The sequence below is a fragment of the Lepisma saccharinum genome, chromosome 1 (assembly GCF_977018435.1).
Source record: "Lepisma saccharinum chromosome 1, izLepSacc3.1, whole genome shotgun sequence".
NCBI lineage: Eukaryota > Metazoa > Arthropoda > Insecta > Zygentoma > Lepismatidae > Lepisma > Lepisma saccharinum.
Genome location: NC_139229.1, coordinates 36662709 through 36689935, shown reverse-complemented (window position 1 = coordinate 36689935; position 27227 = coordinate 36662709). Strand labels below are relative to the sequence as shown.

The 27227-nt window shown below is 35.9% G+C and overlaps 1 protein-coding gene across 2 annotated transcripts; it reads left to right on the top strand.

Annotated features, from left to right (window-relative positions):
* The first annotated feature begins 72 nt into the window (after window positions 1-72).
* On the top strand, window positions 73-27081 carry LOC145994631 (transcription factor E2F5-like). 2 transcript variants are annotated; one of them, XM_083130719.1, is made up of 9 exons: window positions 74-230; window positions 2954-3063; window positions 6481-6592; window positions 8297-8455; window positions 13755-13907; window positions 16739-16906; window positions 18273-18474; window positions 21074-21130; window positions 24861-27081. In XM_083130719.1, the coding sequence occupies exons 1-9, from the start codon at window positions 123-125 to the stop codon at window positions 24974-24976; spliced, it is 1185 nt and encodes a 394-aa protein (XP_082986845.1). In that variant the 5' UTR covers window positions 74-122; the 3' UTR covers window positions 24977-27081. The 2 variants fall into 2 exon arrangements, with proteins under 2 accessions (XP_082986853.1, XP_082986845.1); XM_083130727.1 differs by lacking the exon at window positions 21074-21130 and having other exon boundaries at window positions 73-230.
* Window positions 27082-27227: the final 146 nt, after the last annotated feature.

The following is a 27227-nucleotide window of genomic DNA, read 5'->3' as shown; positions in this document are numbered from 1 at the left end:
CCGCAAGCCTGCCTCACATTCATTTCTAGTGATTTCTAGTCTGTGCCTGCCACACTGCACACACAATTGTGGCAACGTCGCTTAGAAAACAACGGTTTTCAAGCGATTTGAGAAGAACGAGAATGGCTGATAATCAGCAAAGTCGTTTCGAAAAATCACTTGGATTATTGACGACACGCTTTGTAACTTTGTTACAGAAAGCAAAAGATGGAGTGCTTGACTTAAAAGTTGTAAGTACTTCATGTATAAGTAAAATGTATTGATGTTTCTTGCATTCACTTAGTTGTGGGCTGCTTTCACAACAACGTGTTTACTTTTAAATTCCCAAATACTCTTATTAATACTCTTATTCACATGTGAAAGTGAATCTGCAGTTATTTATACATATGATATAATGTGTATATACTACCGAATGAAATTCAGTTATCCTAGATGAAGGGCAACATGTGTGGTTTACCAAGATTCTTGTCAGATTTCTTATGGCAGAGGAGAGTGTGTGTGTGTGTATTCCCAAGAATATGTACCACACTTTCCCACTAAGTGCATGTTGTATCCATGTATAAATAATGTCTTTTAGTTTGCCATCCTATCTTGAAAACGAAAAGTTACACTTTTCATCGGTGGACAATGGTGCACTTGAACATTAGTCATTCATATTACAGGATCGGTACTAGTACTACTTTACTATACCGGAGACACCTGTCAATTATTTATTTCGGACTTTTTTTACATTGCTAACGTACTGTTCTGCATTCCGGAACATTTATTTAGGTGAAATAAATAATTTCTAACGAAAATAATGTCTATTTCTTACATTAACGAGTTCTTACTGTTGTTCCTTATTTCCCACAAACCATCCACGGGTAGCCCCAAAAACCATTGACATTAGCCCAAAAATTCACGATAGCCCCACGAACCATCACGGGGACAAAGTATGTCTACTATGTTAGGTTAGGCCTGTTAGGTCAGGTTCAATTAGCACTCCTTCAGTTCAATTCAGCATATACGGACAATACGAGAGCTTATTGTGCTCTTGTGCAGAAAGCAAATGGCAGTAGCAGCAATAGTAGCGTGTCGGAAATAGATTTTCGTAGAAAACCACATGCATTCGCATTAAAATGGATCAAAACTACATTCCCGAACATCAACAACGCTACAGAAAATTATTTGCGTAAGTGTTTTCTCCTGTAAATTTGAAGAAATCCGTCTCCGGTATAGTAAAGTGTTACCACAGGATCATCAGATAATGACGGTAAATGGATGAAATATTGGTATTATTATCGTAGGAGGGAAACACCTACGAATCATATATTTCGGAGTTCTTTACATTGCCAACGTGTTATTTTCGAATGTGGAACATTTCCTACAGTGATATAATGCATATCAATGTCTATTTCTTAGATTTACGAGTACTTACTGTTACTTGTTTCGAATCTGTAACACATTATGGCCGTGATAGCGTACTGGTTTAGGGGGCGTTCTGAGTGTGTTTTGTCGATTTATGCATTCAAATCTGTAACACGTTATGGCCGTGACAGCGTACTGGTTTAGGGGGCGTTCTGAGAGTGTTTTGTCGATTTATGCAGTGTTGCAACCTCGTTCACCGGAAAATATCTACTTTCGTGCCCTGATTTGAAATTATGCTAATACGTCGCAAACCATTGACGTTAGCCCCAAAAACCGTTTTCCGTAAGGTTAGGTTAGGCAAGCATAGTTAAAAAAAAAAAAATACTCGACACGTCATGTTCTAGTGAAAACACCGCGAGGCTGAAACACTGGCAACTGGGTTGCATCATCTTAACACACGGAACATTGCACTCTTGTGCAGAAAGCAAATGGCGGGAGCAGAAACAGCATGTTGGACAGAGATTTTCGCAGGAAACAACACGCATTCACATTAAAATTGATCAAATCTACATTCAGGAACTTCCACAATGCTAAAGAAAATGATTTCCGTAAGTACTTTCTCCTGTAAATTTGAAGGAATCAGTTACCCTCATACGATAATGTTACCGAAATATTTATCTTTTATTTCTGTAAGTTTAACATTCTATTTGGTAAAACTGTCAAAGCCGGGAATTGGATTTCTTCAAATTTACAGGAGAAAGTATGGCCCAAATTCCTTTTGTTTTATTGTGATTTCATCATGCTACTAATACAATTTTAAGATGGTTCGATTTACTTCTGTTAACACATACTGCGGAGTTTTAGCGATTACTTAAGATTTTGTTCAATGTATGCTTTCGTAGTTAGGTTAGGCAGGCCAGGTTTGGTTCTCTTAGTATTAAAATCAAGTCCCTAAATGCATTCTACTAGGGTTCCGATTTACTTCTACATTAATTCCCACTAGTCTACGATACTTACGGTCGCTTGTCAACGGAAATATTGTCCATGGGAAGTGCGCATGCTTGCGTAAGGTAATTTTAAAGTTGTTTTTTTCAACATAAATCAATTTTTTTCGAAATCCAAACAGTGCTCATTACTTTAAGGAAGGTTCAAATTTCATTTGACAATGATTGCCAAAATTCTACGATAATTAGTCTTGCTGCTAGGAGATTTTGAAGAAAGATCATAAAACAATCGGAACCATTACCGCTTTGCCGTTTGAAACACAACGCTAGTCAATATTTGCCCGCCATTTTGCGTGTTCAGGAAGCGAGAAAAGAACGAACAATAATTATTTGATATGTCGACAATAGATACTGATTTCGTTAAAAAAAGCGAAATCCCTTGTTAAACAATCTTTCGCAACGCAGAATAAGTAAGTACGAATGTCAACAATTACAGAATAAACGAGTTACAGCCGATTCCCGGCTTTGACAGTTTTACCTTCTATTATAACATAGTTTTTGCAATTCGTTTATTTTTCTTTTTGTTAACAAATCAATGTCTCATCATCTTTTTATAGTATTGTGTTGTCATAATTGAAACTTTGTTTAATATGTAATTCCAGGCAGCAGATATTCTGGCTGTCCGGCAGAAGAGGAGAATATATGATATCACAAATGTCTTGGAAGGTATTGGATTAATTGAGAAGAAGAGTAAAAACAGTATACAATGGAAGTGAGTAATTTTAATTTTGTCAATTATACATTACTATAGTGGGACTACAAGCAAAAGAGCTTGCATGGACGCTCGACTCCTGTCCATCATACTCCCACATGGAGGTGAGGGGGAAGGTGCACGGAGACTTTTGGCTGAAGGTTCTTTTCCTTGTGGTCGCTCCTTAGAATTCATTGTGAGAATAGTTTTTATGTATTTTATTTTGATGAGCCTTTAAATTGTTATAATATAAAAAACACATATTTTCACCAATCTAGGTTTGAATTGTGCCCAATCATGTTTTGACATGGAAATTATAGAAGAAAAGAAGGAACGAGTTTACAATACCGGACCACTCTCCAATTTCTATGAAATTTCGCCTACTCACCAAGTGTGAACTCCTAATCACGAATATGCTTGTAATAATTGGCGGTCAAGTATGTAAATCTAGAAAAAACGAAATAAACTATGTTTTTTTAACGTAACGTAACACAGTAGCTCCACGGAAGACGCAATTTTCCCAACATGAAGAAATCAACGTGCAATACACTGTATAGTTCTCTAAGCCAAAATATTAATTTTTCTTTGTATTTATGCTAATGGAACCTAACTTAACAGGCCTAACCTAACCTTGTAGGCATTCCTTGTCGTGCATAAAGGAAGACCATTAAGGAATATCGAAAGAAAGATGGTTCCGAATTGCTGTGTATGGACAATCACCGTGGTAAATCGCAAGGTTATTTTACAAGTTTTATAGGTAAATGTACAATTTTAACAAGTGACCGCCAAATATGAACTACAGATACATCATCAGGACACCGAAATTAGTAAGTAGGCGAAATTTTATAGAAATTGGAGTGTGGTCCGGTATTGTAAACTCATGCAACAGTGATTAATTTCATAGACAAAAATCTGTTGAGGTTTGTAGTTAGTCACAATTCACTCTAATGTTTTTGACATGGTGACCTTATTTCACCATACTTTATGCCTTCCATGATGACATTACATGTAACTATAGACTTCCAGGCCAAAGAGGTTCTGGACCCACGGCCAGTATAACGTTCTGAAGGACCGTGTTGTCCTTATTTGTGCTGGGTGCCTCTTTACAGCCTCATCTTTTGACTAGAGTATCGAGATTTTATCCTCTTGTTAAGGAATATGTGACTGTATTAGCTTTCTAAATCAAGTGAGGAAGTTTGTAACAGACTTAGTCTATTTTCTTGCTAGCACCCTGTCCTCAGGTTTGTTTTAGTTAACCCTTAAACACATGAATTATTTTTCGAAAAAAATAGAAACGTCATAGGCCCATTGTATCAATCTCACATTCTCTGAGCTAAACATGCTCAGGTAATTAGTACATAATGATTACTCTATCTTCACATATTGCTTATCGCTATTGAATATTCACTTGTCATAGAAACGTATGAAACATGGAACACTAATTTCAACAATGTATTTGACATTTTTGACATGTCCAATATGAACACTACCGGTGGACCACCAGCATACTTCATGTCTTTGAAAACTTTTTTTCCTTTGTAGGCATGCTCCGTGGACTCCAGAGCCAGCCGGTAGTTAATGTAGCTAGCGCATCGACTATACATGTGTCTACTTACTAAATGCAGAAAAAATTCAGAACACTTGCAATGAAAGACAATCAGATAGAAACAGCATATGTATTTACTTTCCAGCATATGACATTTTGAATTTAAAAATCGAAGGTCAAAACAAGTACACCCTCTCACAACAATGCAGTTACCTGGACCGAAACTAATTGTCTGTAATGTAAGATTTATGCTTCCTAGAGTGACTCCTGGCACTAGCTTCCCCTACACACTCAATGTAGACAATGCTCTCGCACGAAAGTGTCTGAATATTGAGTGTTACCATATGGTGATGCTATGCGTTTAAGGGTTAAGATGCTTATCCCCATATTGTGTATTGAATTCCAGCATTCTTTGTGAGTGTCCCTTCACCAATTTTATCATTATCATCATGTAAGAACCATACATGTAACACAAATTACAAGATTGGTATAGGAAACGTCATGTTACATTACAATGTATTACATTTTATACATTACTAATACAAAATATAGATAACAATTTATAATTAGTATTATTAGTCACATTTGATTTGAAAGAATTCCACAGCCAAATAAAAACAATGATATATAAATATACGGTAAAAATTTACTATTCGTCGGACACCTATAACTTCTTCGTTTCGTCAATTTTTGACATTCGTACTTACCTATCTGCTTCGCGGAACATTCCTTAAGGTGTATTAAGGTTTTTTTTGATCAAAGTAATTGCAATTTTTCACATTACGAGTACTTCTTTCTCTTAGTCTTTTCGCTTGCCTCAGACACAATATGTTGCGTACACCTTCCTGCATAATCGCGCGTCGTGCTTGTGTTTTGTTGATTTTCATTCGTTATGCAGTGTTTCAACCTTCGGAACCCAAGAAATGCCCGTGAACAAAGCTCATGTGATCTAATTTTTTTAAAACTTTTTCGCATTGTTTTACGAAGAGTTCCTGGGGCTATCAGTCCTCGGAATCGGTGGGAAATTTAAAGTAAAAAATTATTTTTGTTTGAAATTTTTGAGTCCAAATTTCCCACCGATTCCGGGCTCTGCCCCTGGGGTAATTGACCTACCGCAGCCCCGCCTCCGCTCCGGCTACCCGGCTTTCTCTATAGAGTTCCTGTTAAAGGCATGTTAGAAATTGGCCGGAGGCACCTGCCCCCAAATGAGCCCCAAAATTTGAAGAAATCCGTTTCCAGGATACTGAAAATTTACCTGAATTTCACCATGCATCCACGACACATCATTTTAGGCAAACATAGTTACAATATAATCATGCACATTTCTTTGAACACACATATACCCACAGCCCATTCCTTTTAACGAGTAGCTTACATTCACTGCCACATTTTGGACATTCCTTTCCTTTCTTCACGCTCCAGTGTTCAATTAAAAAATCCACTGGATCTTCCACACCTGGCACAAACTTTACCATGCATCCACGACACGTCATGTTTCTACCTTCCGTTGCAAACACAGACAGTTCGAAACACTGGATACCCAATGAACATGAACAAAACACAATCACGACGCGTGATGATTTACGAAGGTATGTTTTTCCTATCATACATTCCCACATCACACAAAACACCTTCCCGATGTTAGACAATGCTACAGGAACTTATTGTGGTAAGTAGTTTCTTCTGTAAAAATGAAGAAATCTGTCCGAAGAATAGTAAATTAGTACCAAATATACTTTAAGTTGGAGGGCTAAAATAACCTATTTGCTTATGCGCTCATACTATAAAGATTACTCAATCACTCATGATGACATTAGCATGGAATTTAAATAGTCAAGTTGAACCTTTCTTTTATTATGGGAAGTTACATTATTTTTTTTCTCTATTCACAGAGGTGCTGGTCCAGGATGCAACACCCAGGAGATGGCTGAGCGCCTCATGCAGTTAAAGAACGAATTAGAAAAGTTAGACGAGCATGAGAAACTGTTGGATATACGTAAACAGGTTAGCAATTTGGTTGTAGAATGAATTGTACAGTAGGCACCCTCTAGTTCGGCCTGCCCTTACTGATTTCTTTTAATTTTTTTCTTAGTTTTGTAGGCCAATAATATATTTTAACAGTTTGGTTTTTACATTAGGCCATGTTGTCGACAACATCACGTTGTCGGTAAGTACTAAGTAGGCCAGATGTAGTTTGTTTTTTGTACAGTAAAATACACTTAAACATGGTTTCTCCTTAATGGTCTTTCTTAAGTTCTTTACTTCAGTTTGTTAGGCCATTTTTTGGTTCAGCCTATGGTTCGGTCCTGAGGTGGCCAAACTAGAGGGTGCCTACTGTAGTTTGTTACAGGAGATCTCAGTTTAATGTTCAGCTGTTGTTACATGTATAAGTATGGTTGTTTTTGTTAATGCAGTGAGATAATTATTTAATTTTGTAAAAATGATAGATTGAGTTTGTTAATCTCTGTTACAAGATGAGAATCCTAATATTTATTGTGTTATTGTGTAAAATACAACAGTGGTTCTGCAAACTTTTAAGAAGTACATTGATAAAAGAACGAAGTTATTGAAAAGAAATGCATGAGAAATGATACTGGGTAATCATGTTGTAAAGGAATGTTAGATATGGGCATACCAGTTAACTAAGCTACTATATTTACCAACAAGTTAGTATATTTTGAGGATGGGTTATTTTAATTTATACTCTATTGGTAGAGGATGTATATTTCATTTTTGACAAAAACATGAAATGTGAAATAACACATTGCAATGTTAATTTTTCATGTTTCTGAAAGGTGTGAGGTGCATTTTTCCGCAAAATGAACTGCAAAATAGGCGTAAACACGAAATTTAGAGTTTTTTTACTGACGTGATGCTTTCTGAAGCTTGAATTATCCTGCACGTTATGAGATTCACGGAAAATTGATTAATTCTGCTGTATATTGATATATATATCTGATATTTTAGAAGCAAAAATGGACCGCTACAAACAGAAATAAACTTAATACTGTGTTAAGTACATAGTAAATTTTCTATTAGAAGGGATATGTTTATTTTGTGTAATACGTATAGTTTTAAAATGAAATTTAGGATTATGTTCATAATTTTGAAACCAAAATGTCATTTCATATACTACTTTTGATCCAATTTTTCACTGCCATAACACTGAGATTTTATTTACTGCTTTTGAACCCGAAATTGACTGTTTTTGTACCGAAATTGTGCTTTTTTTTTACCAAAAATATGTGCCTATCTATTGGTATCAACCAGTATAATTTTACCAATCTGATATAACTGTAAGTACCGTGTAATTTAGTGCAATATTCTGCCATTTTGTTGTAATTTTTATGGATATAAACACATATACATGCCTAGTTTTTTAAAAGACAGGACATAAAATCAGAATACAAAATGTTTCTACAAGAAACAGATCATCAGTTCAGTGACATGATCAAGACTTCCATCATAAATTATTTTATTTGTTTTTTAATGCTTCTATGTCCCATTCTTTTCCCCCATCCCTGAACAAGGATCAAGATTGATCCGAAAGATCAGAGGAAAATACGCAGTATCTGTTGTGATGTTATCTTTGTTAGTATTACATAGATGACATCTGTCGAGGTCCACTTTTTTTAAAAAAAAAATGCAGGCGATGTGCTTTGTTGAAAAGGAATATCCATTATTCTATTTTTACTTTTGTTGTTTTAGTGGGCACAGCAGAGCATTAGGAATATTACAGACGAAGAGGAGAACTGTCAGTTAGCATATGTCACGCATGAGGATATTTGTAGGTGCTTTCTTGGTGATACGCTTTTAGCGATTCAGGCCCCTTCTGGCACAGAACTGGAAGTACCTCTAGCGGAGCAGGTATGGACTGAAAAGTGGATTTAGTGTTTATAATGTGCCTGAACCAATGTCTGTACTGTTTTAGTATCCTGATTGATTGAGAAAGTAATCTGAATATTTTTATGCAAAATGAAGGTAAATTTATATGATGCACATTCGAATGCTGATAACTGATTCTTTGTAATGGGGTACCTTGGTAGTTACACTTATTCTTCAAAACAGTATATTACGTAAACAAGCATCATATTTCTTACATTAGGAAAACCCGAGGACAATACGCAGTATCTGTTGTGATATTATCTTTGTTATTACATTGACAACATCTCTCGAAGTCCAAAGGAATACAGCAAGTAGCGAGTTCACGCTACCAGAGGATATACAGCAAAATAGTTCGAATTAACGAAAACATCAACTTTCAAGGGCAATAAACTTCTGTTCGAATTACCCAGTGCAGTGAATAACCCCCATGGATTTCAATGATATTGTTACAACCCAGAAGTATCCATGACTGTACAACACAGGATGTGTTCATTGATTGGTTGATTTGGTTTATTTTACTTTGCTTTTCTGACAATTTTAGCAAATTTTAATGAGTGATTATGTGATGAGTGACGATATGTTGCAATCGATGAATGGATGTTAGAAAGAACACTCATGCCCAGACTTGTATTCAAACCTGGAACAATGCAGGGTATAGCATAAATAGATTGAAAATACTGATGAACATTTTACATACCATTATATTTTCCATTGGCTGTACATGCAATATGCCAGCACAGTACATTGTGAAGTCAACTTTCGGTGGGGTATGGTTTGGTGGAGTCGTCAACTGAGAACTTTGTCCATTGTGCCTCCTCTGGTCTGTCTTGCCATTCAAGTCCCAGCCTGGGCATTGATGTTCCTTGTGAGTGCCCCTTCATCACTTTCATCTAATCTAGCCAAACACCGCAGAAAAGCAATACTAAATATCAAACAGGGTGGCTACTCAGGAAATTTCGGGAATTATGCCTGCATTCTGCATGAATTTTTCTCTAGACATGAAAAATTGCAACTCTTATTAATCCAAATCCCATTGAATTTATACATATTTATTAATGCCCTGAGGAAAGTTTTTAAGTTTAACTTTTATTTTTTTTCAAGGAAGTAAAAGAAAGCTGCATGGAAAATAAAACCAAATTCAATCCGTTTACTTTGTTAGTATCCTTTGCAGAACAATCTATCTGACAGACATGTTATTGCAAGATATATCTTGAAGTTGATTAGTATATTTCTCTTGTAGTCTACGGTTATTACAAGCATAAAAACAGTTTTTCATAATTCTACAATGCAAGCAATGCATACATACAAGAAAACTATTATTGATTAGTATATCCTGTACAATTTGTGACTTGTGTTTGTAGATATATTTCAAGTCTGAATATGTGAAATGGTACATGCAAACTGTTTACATTAATTATTAATTAATTAAATTAGAATTCTTGGAATCAAGAATCACACATATCCTGCATATTGTTAAAATATTTGTGTGTGGGGAGGAGGGTTGGTGGAGGCTGTAATATGCAAGGTTGAAATAGAGAAAACATCTGGTTGTACCCTTGAATTTTTGGAAAGTTCACCTTGGAAACTGGAAATTATATTTTATCATGGTCCTAGAGTAGCCACAAGAGTGGCAAAGAGGGAGATGTGAAAACTAAGAAGTTAAAGTTTAAGGTTGATGATAATAAAGAAACATGGAAACTGAGTGTATCCTATCATTTAAGAGACTGGATTTTAAAGCGAGTCTTTTTTTTTATTTTTCAACACAAGACCATAATAAATAACAACAGTGCTGATAATTATCTTCCACCAACAAGATTACATGGTTTTGACTTCCCTTTTTTTCCCTTTCTAAAAAAACACATTCCTTGATCTTTTTATTGACAAGATATCAAATATTTTGAATGGCAGTATTTTCCATAAAGAAAACATTCAACAATTGCCTATTTGGTGCAGTTTAGAGGGAAGAAAGAACAAGCACCTTCTACCTTACCTTCCCTCCATGAGTCTTGGGAATACGTTGCAGAGATCATTGAAACAATGCAATCTGGGCTTATGCAGCAACAAACGCATTGCAAGCAGCACACCTGTTGGGTTGAAAGTGTACTTACCTGCTAGATTTAGATTTTTATTGTGAAGTTTTTTTAGAACTGTGTGACAGTGAGAACAGTATAGAGTGTCATTGAAATGGCGAAGCCAGCCATAAGTGGCAGCAAACTATGGAATGTGGTAAGCTGTTGTTGCAAGGAAGATTTCATCAAAATGGATTGTAAGATTATTCATTGTACTTTACCTTCATAAAAAGGAAATGAAAAAGGACTATAGTTTATTTTTGCACTCCACTAAAAATATTATTTTAAATGAAAGCACAATATATACCATTCATATATAGAAAGGGATACAGTAATACAAAATTTAATGTATCCCTTTTTATATACGTATGTATGGTATATATTCAGGGTTGCTACGCGACTGGAAAACAGGGAAAAGTTAGGGAATTTGGTTGGTCAGGGAATTTGGCATATTTTCTGGAATTTACGTGCATTTTGGAGTTGCAGGAGAACCAGTTACAAAATGAATGAACGGTTCATTTCCACTTCCGAGTTTGCTTCTTGTGATTCCAGTTCCCCCTAAAGATTCAGTTCAGAAACTTGTTCCTCTCGTCATTTTGACTTCTAGTCTGTTACGTACAAAATTATGGTTCCTTCGCATTTCGATTCTATATTTATTCACTCTCAGATCTAGGTTCTTGGATCCGTTCATTGTGCAACTTGTTCTTGTGAACGTGTTCAAGACCGGAATTTGGAGAGGCGTGAGATATTTCCTTAGAGAACAAGCTACTGAAGACGAAACCTACGCACCAACCATCCTCAGAATTTCTTGCAGAAAAAAATGTTGCTTTAGCTTTGTGTGTAGTGAGGAAATTTACTTTCTTCAAGAACACACCCGTTCGGAACCCGTTCTCTTTTGATACGTGAAGCGGAGCAGGTTGGTGTTCGGACAGTTCATTGGTTTTGGATCTGCAATAAAGCTTGAAGAGCAGAATTTCACGTAACTGGCTGTGGTTGACGTCACACTGGATGGGTGCGGATGCCGAGTAAAAACAAAGGGACTCACTACTTCGTTCCCCCCGTGAACCCTTTCTGTGAATTTGAGTCCTTCGTTTGCAACCTGTTCAGAAGCAACCTGATCAACTAGTTCATTTGCTCGTTGTTGTAGTTTTTACATTGCAGAGATGTGTTACACCCGAGAAATTAGTGATTTTATGCAGTATCAGTGACGTCATTATTCAAATATGCACGTGTTTTGTGCATGTAGAACGAATTTATTTTTTAAAAACTGGTGCGAAATAGAGGAATTAAACGTACGCTGGTCACACGTCGTTGTTAGGTTAGGAATGTTGGTTTGTTGTCGATAGTAATTTTACGTATTGTTTGCATGTAGAATGAAATTATGCTGAAAAGTGGTGAAAATGATCCCAAGTTCCTTTTGTTTTATTACGATTTCATCATGCTACAAATGAAACTTTTACATGGTTCAATTTCGATTTATGTCTGTTAACACATACTGCAGAGTTTTAGCGATTACTTAAGATTTTGTCAATATATGCTTTTGTGATTAGGTTAGGAATGTCAGGTTTGGTTCTCTTAGAATTAAAATAAAGACCCTGAATGTACTCTACTAAGGTTCAGATTTATTTCTACATTCATTCCCACTAGTTTACGATATTTACTGTTGCTTGTCAACCGGAGAATACCTTGTCCGTGGGAAGCATGTATGATTGAGTAAGGTCATTTTGAAGTTTTTTTTCAACATAAGTAACTTTTTCGAATTCAAATAGTGCTCATTATTTTAAGGAAGGTTCAAATTTTGTTTCACAATGATTGCCAAAATTCTATGATAATTAGTCTTCCTGCTAGGAAAATTTGAAAAAAAATCATAAAACATTCGGAACTGTTACTTTTAAAAGACAGATTTCGATGTTTTTCGTAATATAAAATTGGTTCCAGCATGTGGAAAACTCAAATAATGGAGATATTTGATTCCAAAGTATGGCCCGCGTATATATTTTTTTTAGGTGTATGGTTGGTCACTGGCCCCATTCAAGTTCTGAATTTCCGTAATATGTACTATTTTCAATAAATTAAAAAATATAATCATTAAAGTTATTGCATATTTTCTAAAGGTACATGACCTAATATTCTGTTGTTTCTCATTTGTATTGATATAGGCTAATTGAGGCTGTACGTATACAGGTTACATTGTAAAGCTTTGATATATGCCACATTTTTTTATTGATTTTTTTATACCACCTTAATTGTTTTGACTTAGTGAAAATGGGGAAGTACAATAGTTATTTATTTTTTCATTGAATAGCATTATTTTAATCACTTGGTAAATTTTCAGCTAATAACTGTGTATATTCATATTCATAATAATTAATGTGCCTGCATATTTAATTGAAAAACATGAGGTTCAAATGCAAAAATCATGACGACAAACATGCCTGGAAAAATTTTATTTCTGGTCTGGAAAACCTGGAAAAGTCAGGGAATTTCATAATCAAAAAATTGTAGCTACCCTGATATTGCGCTTTCATTTAAAATAGTATTTTTAGTGGAGTGCAAGAAAACTATAGTCCTTTTTTTCCCTTTAAAATCCAGTCTCTAGTTGTATGGTTTGACAAAGATACCATGGGAGGATAGAAATTGTTCCTGGTTATTTTACACCACTCTTCTATTTCTGAGGTTAATCGTGACAGCTGAGATAAACTAATGAAATGGCGACGGCACAAACTGAAAGAGACGTTCATGCCTGACCAGGGTTTGAATCTGGGACCTAGAACATTGCACTTCCGCAGAGACCAGTGAGAGTATCGAAACATTATCATTTTTGTGCTTATTTCCGTAAAATTTAGATTTTTCATTGTTTTGAGGTATTCATAACTTGTCTGAATAATTTTAATTGCTACAAATTTAAAGAATCGATACTGGGCAGGTTATATCTTATAGAAAATATTTTTTTCTACAAAACTATCATGTGAAGCAAAATTCTCATATTTATATATTTCAATCTTTGTAAATCTTACATTTTAGGAATAATTATTATAAATAACAGTACAGAATTTCAGCCATTGAAGAAACATATGTTTTAATTATCACAGTGTTAATTTATATAATTAAATCATGAATACTGTGATAAACAATAGGAACTTTTTTTTATTTACATTCTGTGTTTTTCATAACAGCCGTTACTAAAATGAACATGTTTCTTTCCTTTGAAGAATGTTGTCAAGCCCAAAAAGACCTACCAGATCCATCTAAAATCTTCATCAGGGCCAATTTACGTCCTGCTTGTAAATAAAGATGCAGATGGCACAAGTCCTGTTGTGGTTGAAGTCCCGCCTCCCCAAGATGTCATGGAAGCCACAAGAAAGGTATTGTATATTTACAATAGTAAAAATATTGTAGTGTTTGTACGCTCCTGTTCATATAAAGTGGCACTCTTCATAGGGTTGAACAGTGGATATACATGCCACTTTATCTGAACAGGAGCATACAGCTCCTCACCTGTCAAAAGTAAACACTGCCCTCCTTGTATATTTGGTTGTTAACGGGTAAACATAATTGGGGGATGGAAAAGGAATTTCACCATTCAATTCAATACAAGTACCATTATTAAATACAAGAATTCTTCAGAGGTTATACTTTTTCCTATTTATTTTATTTAAGGGTTATCTTTTTGGGATTTATTTATATTATTATAACATATGTGTATTGTGATCAGATACTACAGTGGAACTTCAATATTGTGTTTTTCAGGGAAATTAGCTGAAGAAATTTAAAATGCAGGAAAGTGTAAAATCGAGGAAAATTTCATTACATTTTGTTATGTTGTTACCATCAGTATTGAATGCATAATGTGTGAAAATGTAAAATCTGGAAACGTAAAATTGGGGTACCATTGTAACACTTATATTTCCAAAGTGAAAAAGTTCATTGTTGCAGTAACATAAGTTTCCAGTGTCTTCCTATTCTGAGCAAGGTGGCTCCAGGTTTCCAAGGATTCCGTAAGAATTCTATCATCTCCCATGTGTGCATACCATGTCAAACTTGATTTTATTTAAAAACTGCAAGGAGATAAGATCAAAAATAGGGATGGACTGATATGAAATTGACCGATAACCTAATGATCGGATATAAAATTCCAAATGGTTATTTGAAGAACCTGACATTAATAAACAGAAATCAGCACTGAACCTGCACAATGGACAGGCACAACCGACTTGGCACCCAGTTCACAATAAGATCCCAGACCGGCACCCAGTTCACAATAAGATCCCAGACCAGAAAAAGAAAAGATGGGGTGCGGTGCTTATACTCGACCCCCCTCCAGCCACGCGGGGAACAGGAACTGCATTGCACCGAGCAGCACGACCCTGCCCTCCAGCCACCACCCGGCATCACCACCTGACAACAGAAAGCAGAAAGCACAGCAGATGAAATTTCACTTAAGTAATTTTAAACTGAGTTTACAACATCCATCATGAATAATAAATGTATGCTACCAGGTGACTGGAATGCAAAAGAAACTGCATTTAATTTGAAAAAGAAAAAACCTAGGGGAAGTATATTATATATTACGGCTGAGCTGATACTACTTTCAACCAATACCCATACTGATTCCCACCAATGCTGCTGATACTTGAAAATTGTAAAAAAATAAAAGTTGTTAACGATATTGATGAGTATTAGTGGACGAGAAATTCACTCCAATTATAAGCCTCAATTTACCAGTGATTTGCTTCAAGGTATTCAAGAATTAGATCCGAATAGTAAAATACATATTAACTATAACTAACTAACTCTCTAGCCTTCTTAAACCCAAATATTAATGGCTGCAGCAACAAAAGCCTTCCATCTGTCCCTATCCTGGGTAATATCAGTCCAATCTTTTCCATCCTTGCTGATTTCCTTTGAGTCCATCTCAACATTATCCTCTTTGCTCTTCCATTCGTACCACATAGCCTAGCCATCTAAGTCTTCTTGATTTAATTATTCTAATAATGTCTGGATATGAATACAAATTATGCAGTTCTAAATTCTTCTCCACTCACCTGCCTCCTCATCCCTTTTACATCCAAATATTTTTCTAAGGATTTGATTTTCAAGTACTCTTTAATTTATGTTCCTGTTTTAATGTAATGGACCAAGTCACATCCACATAATACTACAGGTACAGAAAATAACAGTTTTTCATACAATATTGGTTCAATATAAATGGAAACTTTGAATTTGCATAACTTCAAAGATAATTAGACTGTGAAAGTGTTATAAGATATTTATAGGTATATTGGATATATAAAATTATTGGTATTTTTACTGATAAGGTTGTTGTGCCTATATCGTCTAGAATATAGATTAAACAGTCCCATCTCTGATAAAAATGCTATATACTTTAATGCACCACCATGAAAATAGGCAGCTGGGCAGAATTGAGCTAGTGCCACATATGGGAAAAGCAAAGTGAGAGTGGGGGTGTAAGAGGTGCTCCTTCCACATAGTGCATCTAATAGTCAACCTCACTTCCACATAGTACACCCTGGACTGCAGACTAACGAGGCTCTGGCGACTGGCCCCATGGCCAGTATAATTTTGTTTGTGTTGTCCTTATTTGTGCTGAGTGCTCCTTTACAGCCTCAGCTTTTAACGAAAGTCAGAATATTTTAAGATTTTAGTTATGCAACGTTAGAGTTGTTATGTGTAATGATAAGGGGCTGGACCCTGTATAATGTGACGGGTGCAAAATAGCCTTAGTGCTGACGCACCCAAAATTTTGAATTCAAATTCAAAGTGAGAGTGGGACAAAAGTCGCTGGTTCCTGCACAGTGTGTGGCAACATCAACCAGACTGCGTTGCCTAGTTGGAGCGTCAGATCGAACTCTCTCCGGGACTCTTTTGAGTCCCATTCGATACAGAGCTGTTGATTGTGTGAATTGAAAGTTCGTTACAGGTCCCAGAAATGGAGTTCCATATCTTTTATTGTCTTAAACCTCCCAAAACACGAAGTTGTGAGACAGACGTGGCAACAGGGCAAACTTGTGCCACCTGCCTAATTTCATGGCCGTGCATTTAGTGATGATATCTAGTTATGTTGCTGCAGGAAGTCAGTCACACACACACCACATCTCACAGTTATACATTTAACAAGGTGGGATTTGTAGGAAGACTCAGGAAATTTTAGTGGAGAGCTTCACTTCTTTTGCAGGTACAAGAAGAGGATGGTAGGACCAAAAAAGGGGATGAGGAAGAGAAGGTGCCAGAGGCTCCAAGTCCTCCTGCAACACGAGGCTCGGCAAGGCTCCGGAATTCTCCTCAGAAAGGAACTGCAATGAAGTCTACGAAAGCAACAGGCAGGCAGCCCGTAGCTACTCAGGTAAGATCTGGCACTTATTTCAGTAGTTGTGCAAGTGATATTTTGTTCCTTGGATAACGTTGGCTGTTAGATTTCGCACTGAAGCAACATGCGATGATTGAGGATTTCATCAGTGGAACCCAGTCTTCTGCAGCCTGCCATGCTGCTTAGGTGCAAAATGTTGCTGTTGTGGCTTGTTCCCAAGTGACATGTGTCGCATTTCCCTTTGGTGTAAAATATTCCATAAAGAGAAGAGAAAGAAAGGAGTGAGAGTGTTTTTCTACGTGCAGTAACTTAAAATTTCTGTAGCCAAACAGGCACTGCTTAATACCATATCTGTGGCCAAGTATAATTTTGTTTGGTGTATTTTTAACAAGTGAAAATTCCATGTAATAACAGTGTATTCTTATTTCTGGTGATGATCATGGCATGCATATTTTGTTTTTGATGAAAACACTATAATTCAATTATATTTGAAATAACAAACTGTAATGTTCATTTTTCATTTTTTTGAAATGTGAGAGGTACATTTTCTTATATTTTGTCACGGTATGATGCGAAATGAACTGCAAAATGCAAAATAAAGTCTTAAACATGATCGACACAAGACTTTCTTAAGTCTGAATTATCCTGTGAGGTATGCAAATCACAGAAAGTTGATTAATTCTGCTGTAAACATTTCAGGAGCAAAAAGAGTTCCTTTACACAATAATAAAGTGATAACTACTTAAATGATCTATTAGAAAGAAAACTTTATTTCGTGTAATAAGTGCAGTTTTTAAAATCAAATTTAGGTTTATATTCACCATTTTAACACCAACATGCCATTTTTCTGTACCACTTTTGATCCCGAAATGTGCCCATTTTTCTACCGAAATCTTGATCTTTTATTCACCATAAATATGTGGATCTATTCATGGCATATTTTTCGGTATGTTAATTGCGAATTTGCAGAATTAAAGGAATTTTAATAATTAGATGTAAGCGAGTTACTAACTTTTCTGCGAAACTTACTTGTAGAAGTTCTTTTAATTTCGGAGGCCCAGGATAAATGTGAGTGAAGCAATGCATTCCCAAGCAGATGGTAGCAGAGGCCACGGAAATTACTAGAACTTCTACAAGTAAGTTTCGTGGAAAAAGTTAACTCACTTACGTCTAATTATCAACCGTGGCTTTTTTTTCCCCAAACATGAATAAACAAATTTTATTGTTGTTAGTAGTGTAGAGTTTCTGTAAAATGTTTGTAATCTAGTATATGGGGGATAAACACAGCTGGAGTGTGATGGGGGTTACATCACCTCAACTATAGCTTAGAATTTGTGGTACCCAACATTCATTCCTTCTAACAACTATTAAAACAACAATAATAGTAAAACAAATATTTCAGCTTGAGGCCTCATTGCCCCCATCTCCGCCTGCTACCAGACGACAGTCGCAGAGGAAGCTCTCCACAAGTTCACGCAGCCCAGGAAGGCCCGCAAAACAACCAAAGCTGGATATTAAGACCGAATCCGAACCAGAAGAGTCGAAAGTGGGGTCTGAACCTGAGTCAGATGCTATGTTAGGGTCTGTTACCGCGGGATCTACAGGTGAGTTAACATGAAGGCAAAGACTGTTTAGTGTTACGGAGAAAGAACTGATTTCATCTTGGATTGGAGTTCATTAAGTAACTAAACAACAAAAAGTCTGTAATGAGTGCAACATGCATGTGGTCATATCGTTCCATGACATACATTGGCCACGTTCCTTAAGTCGTGACAAGATGCACGAATTGAATGAAAATGCAGTGCGTATAGCAGTCAAGAGAAAGTAAAGAAATTAACAGGTAGGTCAAGAAGTCAAGAAATTATACTTTTGGTCAAGAAGTTGTGCTATCACAATGATTGATGTATTTATTTTATTTTGCTTTGCTTGTAACCCTTTTGGCTAATCGTGGAGATGGGATGGATGAAGGGACAACACCGTAACATACCCCATCGGTACGAGTAGAATCTCGTCCAGACTTGTCAGAACCTTCTAGATTTTGTTGAGAAAGAGGTTTTTTTAAACAGGAAATTGCCGTGGCTCACCTTGTGGAAGGTGATTTAAGGTTGGGGCAATATGAACAAAACCACTGAATCATCGCTAAGAGGAGTGACAAGTCTGTGCCTGTTAGTCCAGACACACGAGCTTTGCTAGCCTGCCAACAGCTTCAGTTTTCATCTTAACCAGTCTTTTGGTAGTAGTTTTTCATTGCATAGAGATATTTATTTTCTTATTTGCTAATTTTCAACTTTATCTAAGTAGGCGTCGATTAAATAAAGTTTCAGAAAAAATGTAAAAAAAAAAAATGAAGAAAAAATCATGAATTTTGGTAGACATGTGTAGTGAGCCTGATGAAAGCGGTCACTTAACCAACTTAGGAAACTGCTAATTTTGGCTAATCGCGACGTGAGAATGAGTGATGATGTGAAATTGATGAAGGTACACTCACAAAGAACACCCACGCCCAGACTGGGATTTGAAGCCCCTGGCATTGTGACATGCTGTGCTGACTACTCCATCACAGTGTTTTTTTTATAGGAAGTTTCCATATGATGTCCAGTAGAAGGCATATCATTCTGGCAGAAATGAACTCTATTGCAGGCTTTAATGCTCATTTTAATCACCTTTTAAGAACAGTTTCGGCACACTCATCTTGTGCATGTTGCTTCATATCTCTCTCTGTTCAAATTACATTGTACAGTGGAATCCCAATTTCAAGTTCCTAGATTTTACATTTTCCTGCATTTTACATTCAATCTTGGTGTTCCCAACATAGCAAAATGTTAAGAAATTTTTCTGAATTTTACATTTTCCCGCATTTTAAGTTTTTTCAGCTTGGTCCCCGGAATAACGTAAAATCGAGGTTCCCCTGTATTTTCTAAACTAGTGTAGTTTCAAACCATAATGCATGTGCATTGTCTGCAAGTTGCAGATGATATACATGGAACAAGCCAGCCTTGCTGTCCATGTGAGAACAAGTTTCATGTGTTGCACAAAAATGAACTTAAGGATGAAATTTTATGTGAGGACTTAACCGTTAGCTGCCGGACCTCTTGCATGCCTGTTTTCTTTTTCACTCCAGCACATTTTCAAGCGCATGCTTTTCAAACTTGCCACCAAGTACAAAAAAGATCATAACCCAAGAACTAATTGTTGTAGACAATGAAATTTGTTTTGTTTTCTTAAAGACTGAGCTTTTAGCGGAGATAAAATTTTTACATTGTGCCTCCCGATAATGTGTTAAACGAAGAAGAGAGTTGACTTTTTCAAAGAAAATTGTTTTGTAATTCGAGTATATCATACCTTTAGACATAAATTAATAAACAAGAAAGACAGAAGTGAAATATCATGTGTAGTTTTTGCGAAATTGCACGTTAATTGCTGTTGCATGCTGCTGGTCGAAATATTGATCATCCAGTGTTAATGTGGTGGTCGAAATTTCGAGCACTAAAGTTTAAGGAACAGCCAATAGCATAACTTATTTGAGTTAAACTTATGTGCCTTTAGGAACATGACCATTGAGTGTCAACATGAAATGCAGAGGCCTAATCTAGCCACTCAATTGTTTTTACAAAAATTCTTCCATTTTTCAAGTTAAATATTGGCACATTATGCCTATTATGTTTATGCTTAAGTTTTGTTTTCTCGTGACATAGAAGAGCATTCCAGGTGAAGTAATTTTGGATATCCGTGAATGATATTTCATCCACTCAATCATTTACCTCGGTCACCACAGTTAATTAGTATAAATATATCATGTTAGAAGAAAAGTGCTTGACACTTTGTGTTGACATTTTTGTCAAATTTTAAATTTCTGAGGAGAAAAACAGAAATCTAGGCAAATTTGCAAATTTTTGTTGCTTTCTTTGGTTTTATTTTACATTGCTTTCTATTTCTGTAAGTTAATGAGTATGAAGATGGATGATGAATTGATGAAAGATGAAGGAATACATTATTGAATGATTGAACCTAGGACCCTCAACTTTGCAACCTGCTACACTAATTACTCTGTCCCAGATTTCTACAAGCTTTTGTTGTTATCTTTATTTTTACTTTCTTCTTCTCTTAAAGATTTCAAGTAAAATTACAAGTTTCTAATGAATTGATTTTTAAGTCGTTTTTGTTTGTTTTCTAGTTGAGTTCATTTTTATTTTTGTTTTGTAGATGTGGCCTTGGGAAGTATGGATGGTGGGTTAATAGAAGAACTAATGGCATCTGAGAGTAAGTTAAACATTATATGTAGTGCACATTACAGCTTAAAAGCACACTGCCTCCCATGTTGAATTATAATATTTCTAAGTGCTGTTACACAAGCATATTATTGAACACGACAAAAGCATGTGTGGAAGAGAGTGCTGCACCGAGGACTTTTCGCTCGAGCGTCTTAATAGTTCGCACAGACAACACTAGATAGTGTACGTAAATGAACCTTTGCCTGAATAGGCAAAACGATCGGTACACGCTTGAATCCCAGTAGTAAACGTAGAACTGTAATTTGTCTGTAGTAGTGGGCCCTCAAATATCGATCATGAAGCAAAAGAGACAGTGAAATTGAAACTTAAGTGAACATAGTTGTAAAATCTGTTAAAATGTAGTTTAGTCTATCTTCCATTGATTGATTTGCTTTATTTTACTTCGCTTTTTGTGCCACTTTTGGCTAATTTGCGAAGATGGGGATGAGTAATGATATGATGAATGGACACTCGCAAACATCCATGCCCAGGCAGTCCATCTTACAAATACATAATGACATATGAATATGAAATAGATGATTGTGGGCTGGGTGGATTTTTACATACGAGTATATACTTCTACGATTGTCACATTGCAATGATATTTGATTCTATACCCGCGGGAGTATAACCGAGCGAAAGTAGTCCCATGCAGTACTCTGGTGTGGGAAAAGTAAGTTATTTTTCATTTGCAATGTGTGAACAGTTCCCACTACAGAGGGTGTTCGCTTTATATCCGACCATGTTTGACGGGTACTCACCTTAAGAGACCGCACCGCCACCACCATCATGTTCTATTGGACCCCCCAGCATTGTGGACTATCGCCTGGCATCACAGTTTCCATTGCAGCAAGCTCCGGCGCAGGACAGGCATGGGAATTCTGGCCCACTCCTCCCTGCAAGCTTTCCATACACCATCCAGGGTGTGCAGGCAGCGATGTTCAAGACGTCGTTTCAACAGTCCAAATGCGCAAAAATCCATTGGACTGGCATCTGGGCTTTTTACAGGAATGTCTTAAAATGGAATGACACGAATTCCTAATTGCTCTGCCATTTCCTGATAAAAACGTAGTGATGTTCTGGCGGTATGACTCGAAGCCTTGTCCATATGGATCATCACCTGGTTTGTGTCCATTCCATACAATTTTGGGATGTCTCTCCGATAGATAGGTGTCAGAATGGAGTCTTGGAAGTATCTGGCATTCACCTTCACGTTTTTGTCCACCTTGCATATCATCAACTTACCCTCATATCCGAATCCCGTTACAACCATAAAGCCACGAGGAAAACTTTCCCTGCACTGACGAACAAAGTTGCTGCGCCCCTTGCCGTCATTGTCACAGTATGTGATCACCCGAATGTGACCACCAGCAGTGAGATGGACATATGATTCATCCATTGTGACAACTTTCTTCCATTTGGAACCCGCCAGGTACTTTTCATATAGTTTCCTGCAGTTCGTCGTACATTCGGCAATGTGACACGGTTGAAGGTGGTGTACATGGGCCTTCCGCACACACTTCAACCTGAGGCGCTTGCGAATTGGTTTGTTCACAGTTGACGGTGCAAGGTGAAATCTGTGGGCCATATCACGTTGAGTCGGGGGATTTTCTTGGCACGCCAATCGACGGATCCCCCTTAGCACTATGGGTGACACTTTGCTTGCAGCCCTTGTCCTGGTGCTTTTTGTGGGTGAATGTTTCGCAAGGAGAGCCTGTTGTGTGTAACGGGCCACAATAGCTATCGCAGTAGTCACCCTGAGTGTTAACCCATTCTCCCGACACTGTTTCACATGCGTCCGTATGAAAACTTAGCATGGAAAAGGCCATTACGTAACCCTCCCAATACCGGTTGATTTTCGGCACCATTTGATAACATTCACTACCAACATTCACACACCTACAAGGTCAGACACAACATTGCTCCCGCCAGCAGACCCATAGTTCCAGCATGATACGCCAGGTGGCAGCACCGAATCGACAATGGTCGGATATAAAGCGAACAACCTTCTGTAATCTGGAAAAAATCGGGGAAAATAAGCTTGTGAATGAAAAATCAAGAGACTTTTTTAAAAAATTCATCCCAAACCCTGGAAAATCAAGTGTTGTTTATACTTGTCAGGATTTTGGGAATTAAGATGTTCTTGAACCAGCTTCTGATGAGCAAATTCTAAATAAAAGTGTTTTTATAGTTTATTTTTGTTAATTTGTTTTGGACAATGCTGAATAGGAAGTGCAGTCAAGCACTTAAATCTTGGTTACTAAACATGTTAAAGCATTACAGAATGGTTTTGAAATTTATTTTAAACTTCCTTGAAAAGTCTGGAAAATTATTTTCCCAAAATTAGTTGGAGGCCTGGTATAGTATTTTTTTAGGAACTATAAAAACAGATTTAAATTACTATCCTTAAAGATAATTTCATTTGAAATTACAGTTTTTGCATGGTGAGCTTTGAATATTGTCATTGAGTTAACAGTGACCACTATAAAAATGAATTTAAATATGCATCTCATGTGTGTTATTTTCATGGGCACTTCAAATGTACTTGTATGTTCATTATAAATTAGAGTTGGGACAGATTAATCTATCAGGCATATTTGATTGGGATACATTTTCAAAAAAGTAAATGTCTAAATGCAACTTCTTTTGCACTGCAGTCACCTTGAAGCACACATTTATTAAGGTCAATAGACCATTCAGGTCCTTCAAGAACCATTTGGAATTTTATATCGGTTCGGTTATCGGTATCAGTAAATTTTATGTTGATACTTTATCGGTATCGGCCAAAATTTCAGATCAGCCAATCCATATATAAATTTTATCTCTAGTTTCAGTGATCTACGAGGGGTACTTAAAAATAAGTTTCCCTAGTCTGTCATCTGTAGAGATTTTTATTCTAGATAGTACATTGTAGGCACATTGCATCATTTTTTTTACATAGTCCCCACTGACACTGACATTGATGCACATGTCACAACTCTTTACAAGTTTGATGAATCCCTATTCGAAAAACTGTGTTCTGATTATGAAAGAATTGGTAAACAGCTGCTTCATCTGCTGCATTGTTGATGAATGACTTCCCTCCCAGTGCTTTCTTCAGTGCAGTCGTTCTGGTGTTCTCAACTGATGGTGGAAAGATGGTTGACAGTTACTACCACTGTGTGGGGTTTTGCATTGTAGATGAGAACTCCTGATGTCAGAATGATAGGTTTCATTCGTTATTCAGCATCCGGTAGTATCATTTAGGATTGATGGTTGTCATTAAAAAATTCCAACAAAAGTAGAAAAGTATAATTTGTTTAGAAAATTAATATTTGGTTATTACAGTTCTTGTGAAATTTTGTTTTTAATGATTGTATCTAATCAGTATTTTACAGGAATTTTGTACCAAATTAAGTCTTTTTGCAACCTTTTTCAGGATTTTTTGAGCCTAATTTAAGGTTTTTAGAACCAATTTTAGGATTTTTAGATCCTATTTTAGGAACCTAAAAATCCGAGGTCTAATTATATGTGTGGTGTTTAGCTAAAATGTAGTGACCTTCTTACACACATAGATTGCCCTAATTCTGGAAAATTTGGGGAAAGGGTCAGGGATTTTTTTTGTTTTTATGAAATTGTTGACAACCTGTGTTAAATATTCAAGTGGAATTCTGATTTCATGATGGTACTTTATGAAGCCATTTCAGGGGAAAAACTATATCTTCATATTTTTCTTTCAGTGTTTGGACCATTCTTGAGACTCAGCCCGCCACCAAGTGAAAAGGATTACTACTTCAACTTAGATGACAATGAAGGTGTGTGCGATCTGTTTGATGTGCCGATGTTAACCATGTAAAAATCAATTACATCATGCTGATAACCTAAGTTCGCAGAAAAGAAGCACGGTTTGTGCCGTGCATGCAAATGAAGTGTTTATTTTCGATAGGCAGCCGAAGGAGAGAACTGAATTAATGAAACGTACCTGATGTATTTTTGTTTGTAGTTTCTTCTCAGAGATATGCTAATATTGTGATACAAGTGAACTTTTTTTAAGTCAACTTGTCATTTTTTATGAAAGATAGCCTTTTTTGTACATTGCTTTTCTGGCTGTTGTATGTATTTATCTGCTTAAATGTTTGTGCAGAAAACAAGCTGTTGTTAAAGAATATTTTAATTTCTGTAACTAGTATGTTATAAGACATTTTCTTTTTGTCTCCCATTATCTACTAAACCACAGAGGAAAGATCATGAAATTTATTTTAGTTATTTTTTGCATTTAAGAATGCATATTTTCTTTGTAGGGACGTGCAGGATGGTTATTTTTTTTAGTGTTTTTTTTTTTCCTGGAAAGAAACCAAGAAGTTCCAGACACTTTCTAATGCAGAAAAACCTCAAGAATTAACCACTTATAAACATGATCATTTCCTGGATTGGTATGTCCTGATCCCGGAAGTGTTTAGGGATCCTGCACACCCCTAGTTTTACGTTATAAAGGACATTAAAAAGACATGCCACATGTCATCAATATGTTAAGAACTAGTTAAAATCAAAACACACAATTTGTTTTGTCCTCTGAATATTTGGACTGACCTTTGTCCTTCCTCAGGGAAAGGAGAAAGAATTAGTAATGGAAGGGTTACAAGGGATTAAAAGTACGAAAACTTTATATCCTGATTGCTGCAGTGATATACGTTTTTGTACTTAAATTCACTATTTTTTTGTTTAATGTGGGGCTTGATGCCCAGGACAATAACACAATGTAAAGATAAAAATGCTAAAAATTATGGCTTTCAATGTAACCCCACTACCAATAATAAATTAATAATATTTGTTAATCCGTTATAACTATTTTAACCATTCAGAAGACCAATTCTTTCCTCCATTCCTGAAGGACAGGTTAATTAAAAAATTTGGTGGACAAACCAAGTGTGCTTATTTTTCTATATATGTATATGTACCATATTTGTGAAACATTTGAGTTTGTTTTGTATTTTTCTGAGTTTAGTAGTATTAATGAACCATTCCTAAAATAGAAGGCAATTTTTTTAAAGTTCCCTTTCTTGATAGTGAAACACCTTTTTCTCTGAATGTTAAAAGTTCAAAAATCTCAATAAATCTGATAGAAACTAGTAAATTGAAAAGTGCATCAAATAATTATTTTTATTTATAAACAGAAAGAAGTGCATCTGAAGACAGGATTGAAGATATCAAGAATACTTTTTTTTTATTGCAGTGTATTCTACATATATTTTTTCTAGTTTGTTGTGCGATTTTAAAGTTTTACAAGATGTTGCTTCACTAAATTGACACAAAAGATATTGTGTTAATTTTTTCAGTTTTTGTTTTTCCACAGAGTTGCCAAAAAGTATCTTACTTTCCCTTTTTTCTTTACTTCCATAATCTATTTCTACTAGGGATGGGACCGATTAATCGGTACTCTATCGGTATCGGCCAATATAGGCATATCGGTGTATCAGTAAAATTACCGATCTGATATATCAATAAATATCTGAAAATTTAGTGCAAAATTCTGCCATTTTGTTGTAATTTTTATGGATAATCTCCATGCCCTACTTTCTAAAAAAATAAATGTCTAAATATGCAATTTCTTTTTTCACTGCAGTCACCTTGAAACAACACATTTATAAAGGAGGTCAATGAACCTTTCAGGTTCTTCAAGGACCATTTCTAATTTTATATCGGATCGGTAGAATATCGGTTAATTTTATATCTGTACTTTATCGGTATCGGCCAAAATTTCATATCGGCCCATCCCTAATTTCTACATTTCACTCAAACAAGAAGGTTTTATAGGACTACTCATTTAAAAAAAGTATGATAGTGGCCTCCTCATTGGTGTAAAGTATGGAAATATTTTTTTACTTCATAATGAAGCAATTTGAAGTTATGTTCCTTCTGAAACTATGTAAACATATTTCACGTGTATTCCACTTCATTAAGTATTGTATATACAAGTATTAAAAGAAATTGATAAAATATTAACTGTAGTGTTATTTTAGTCTATGATGTTAACTTTTTTTTAATTATTCTCCACAAGGGTTCGGGGCATGAGTATTTCCCATCAAATCATCATCACATATCATTAT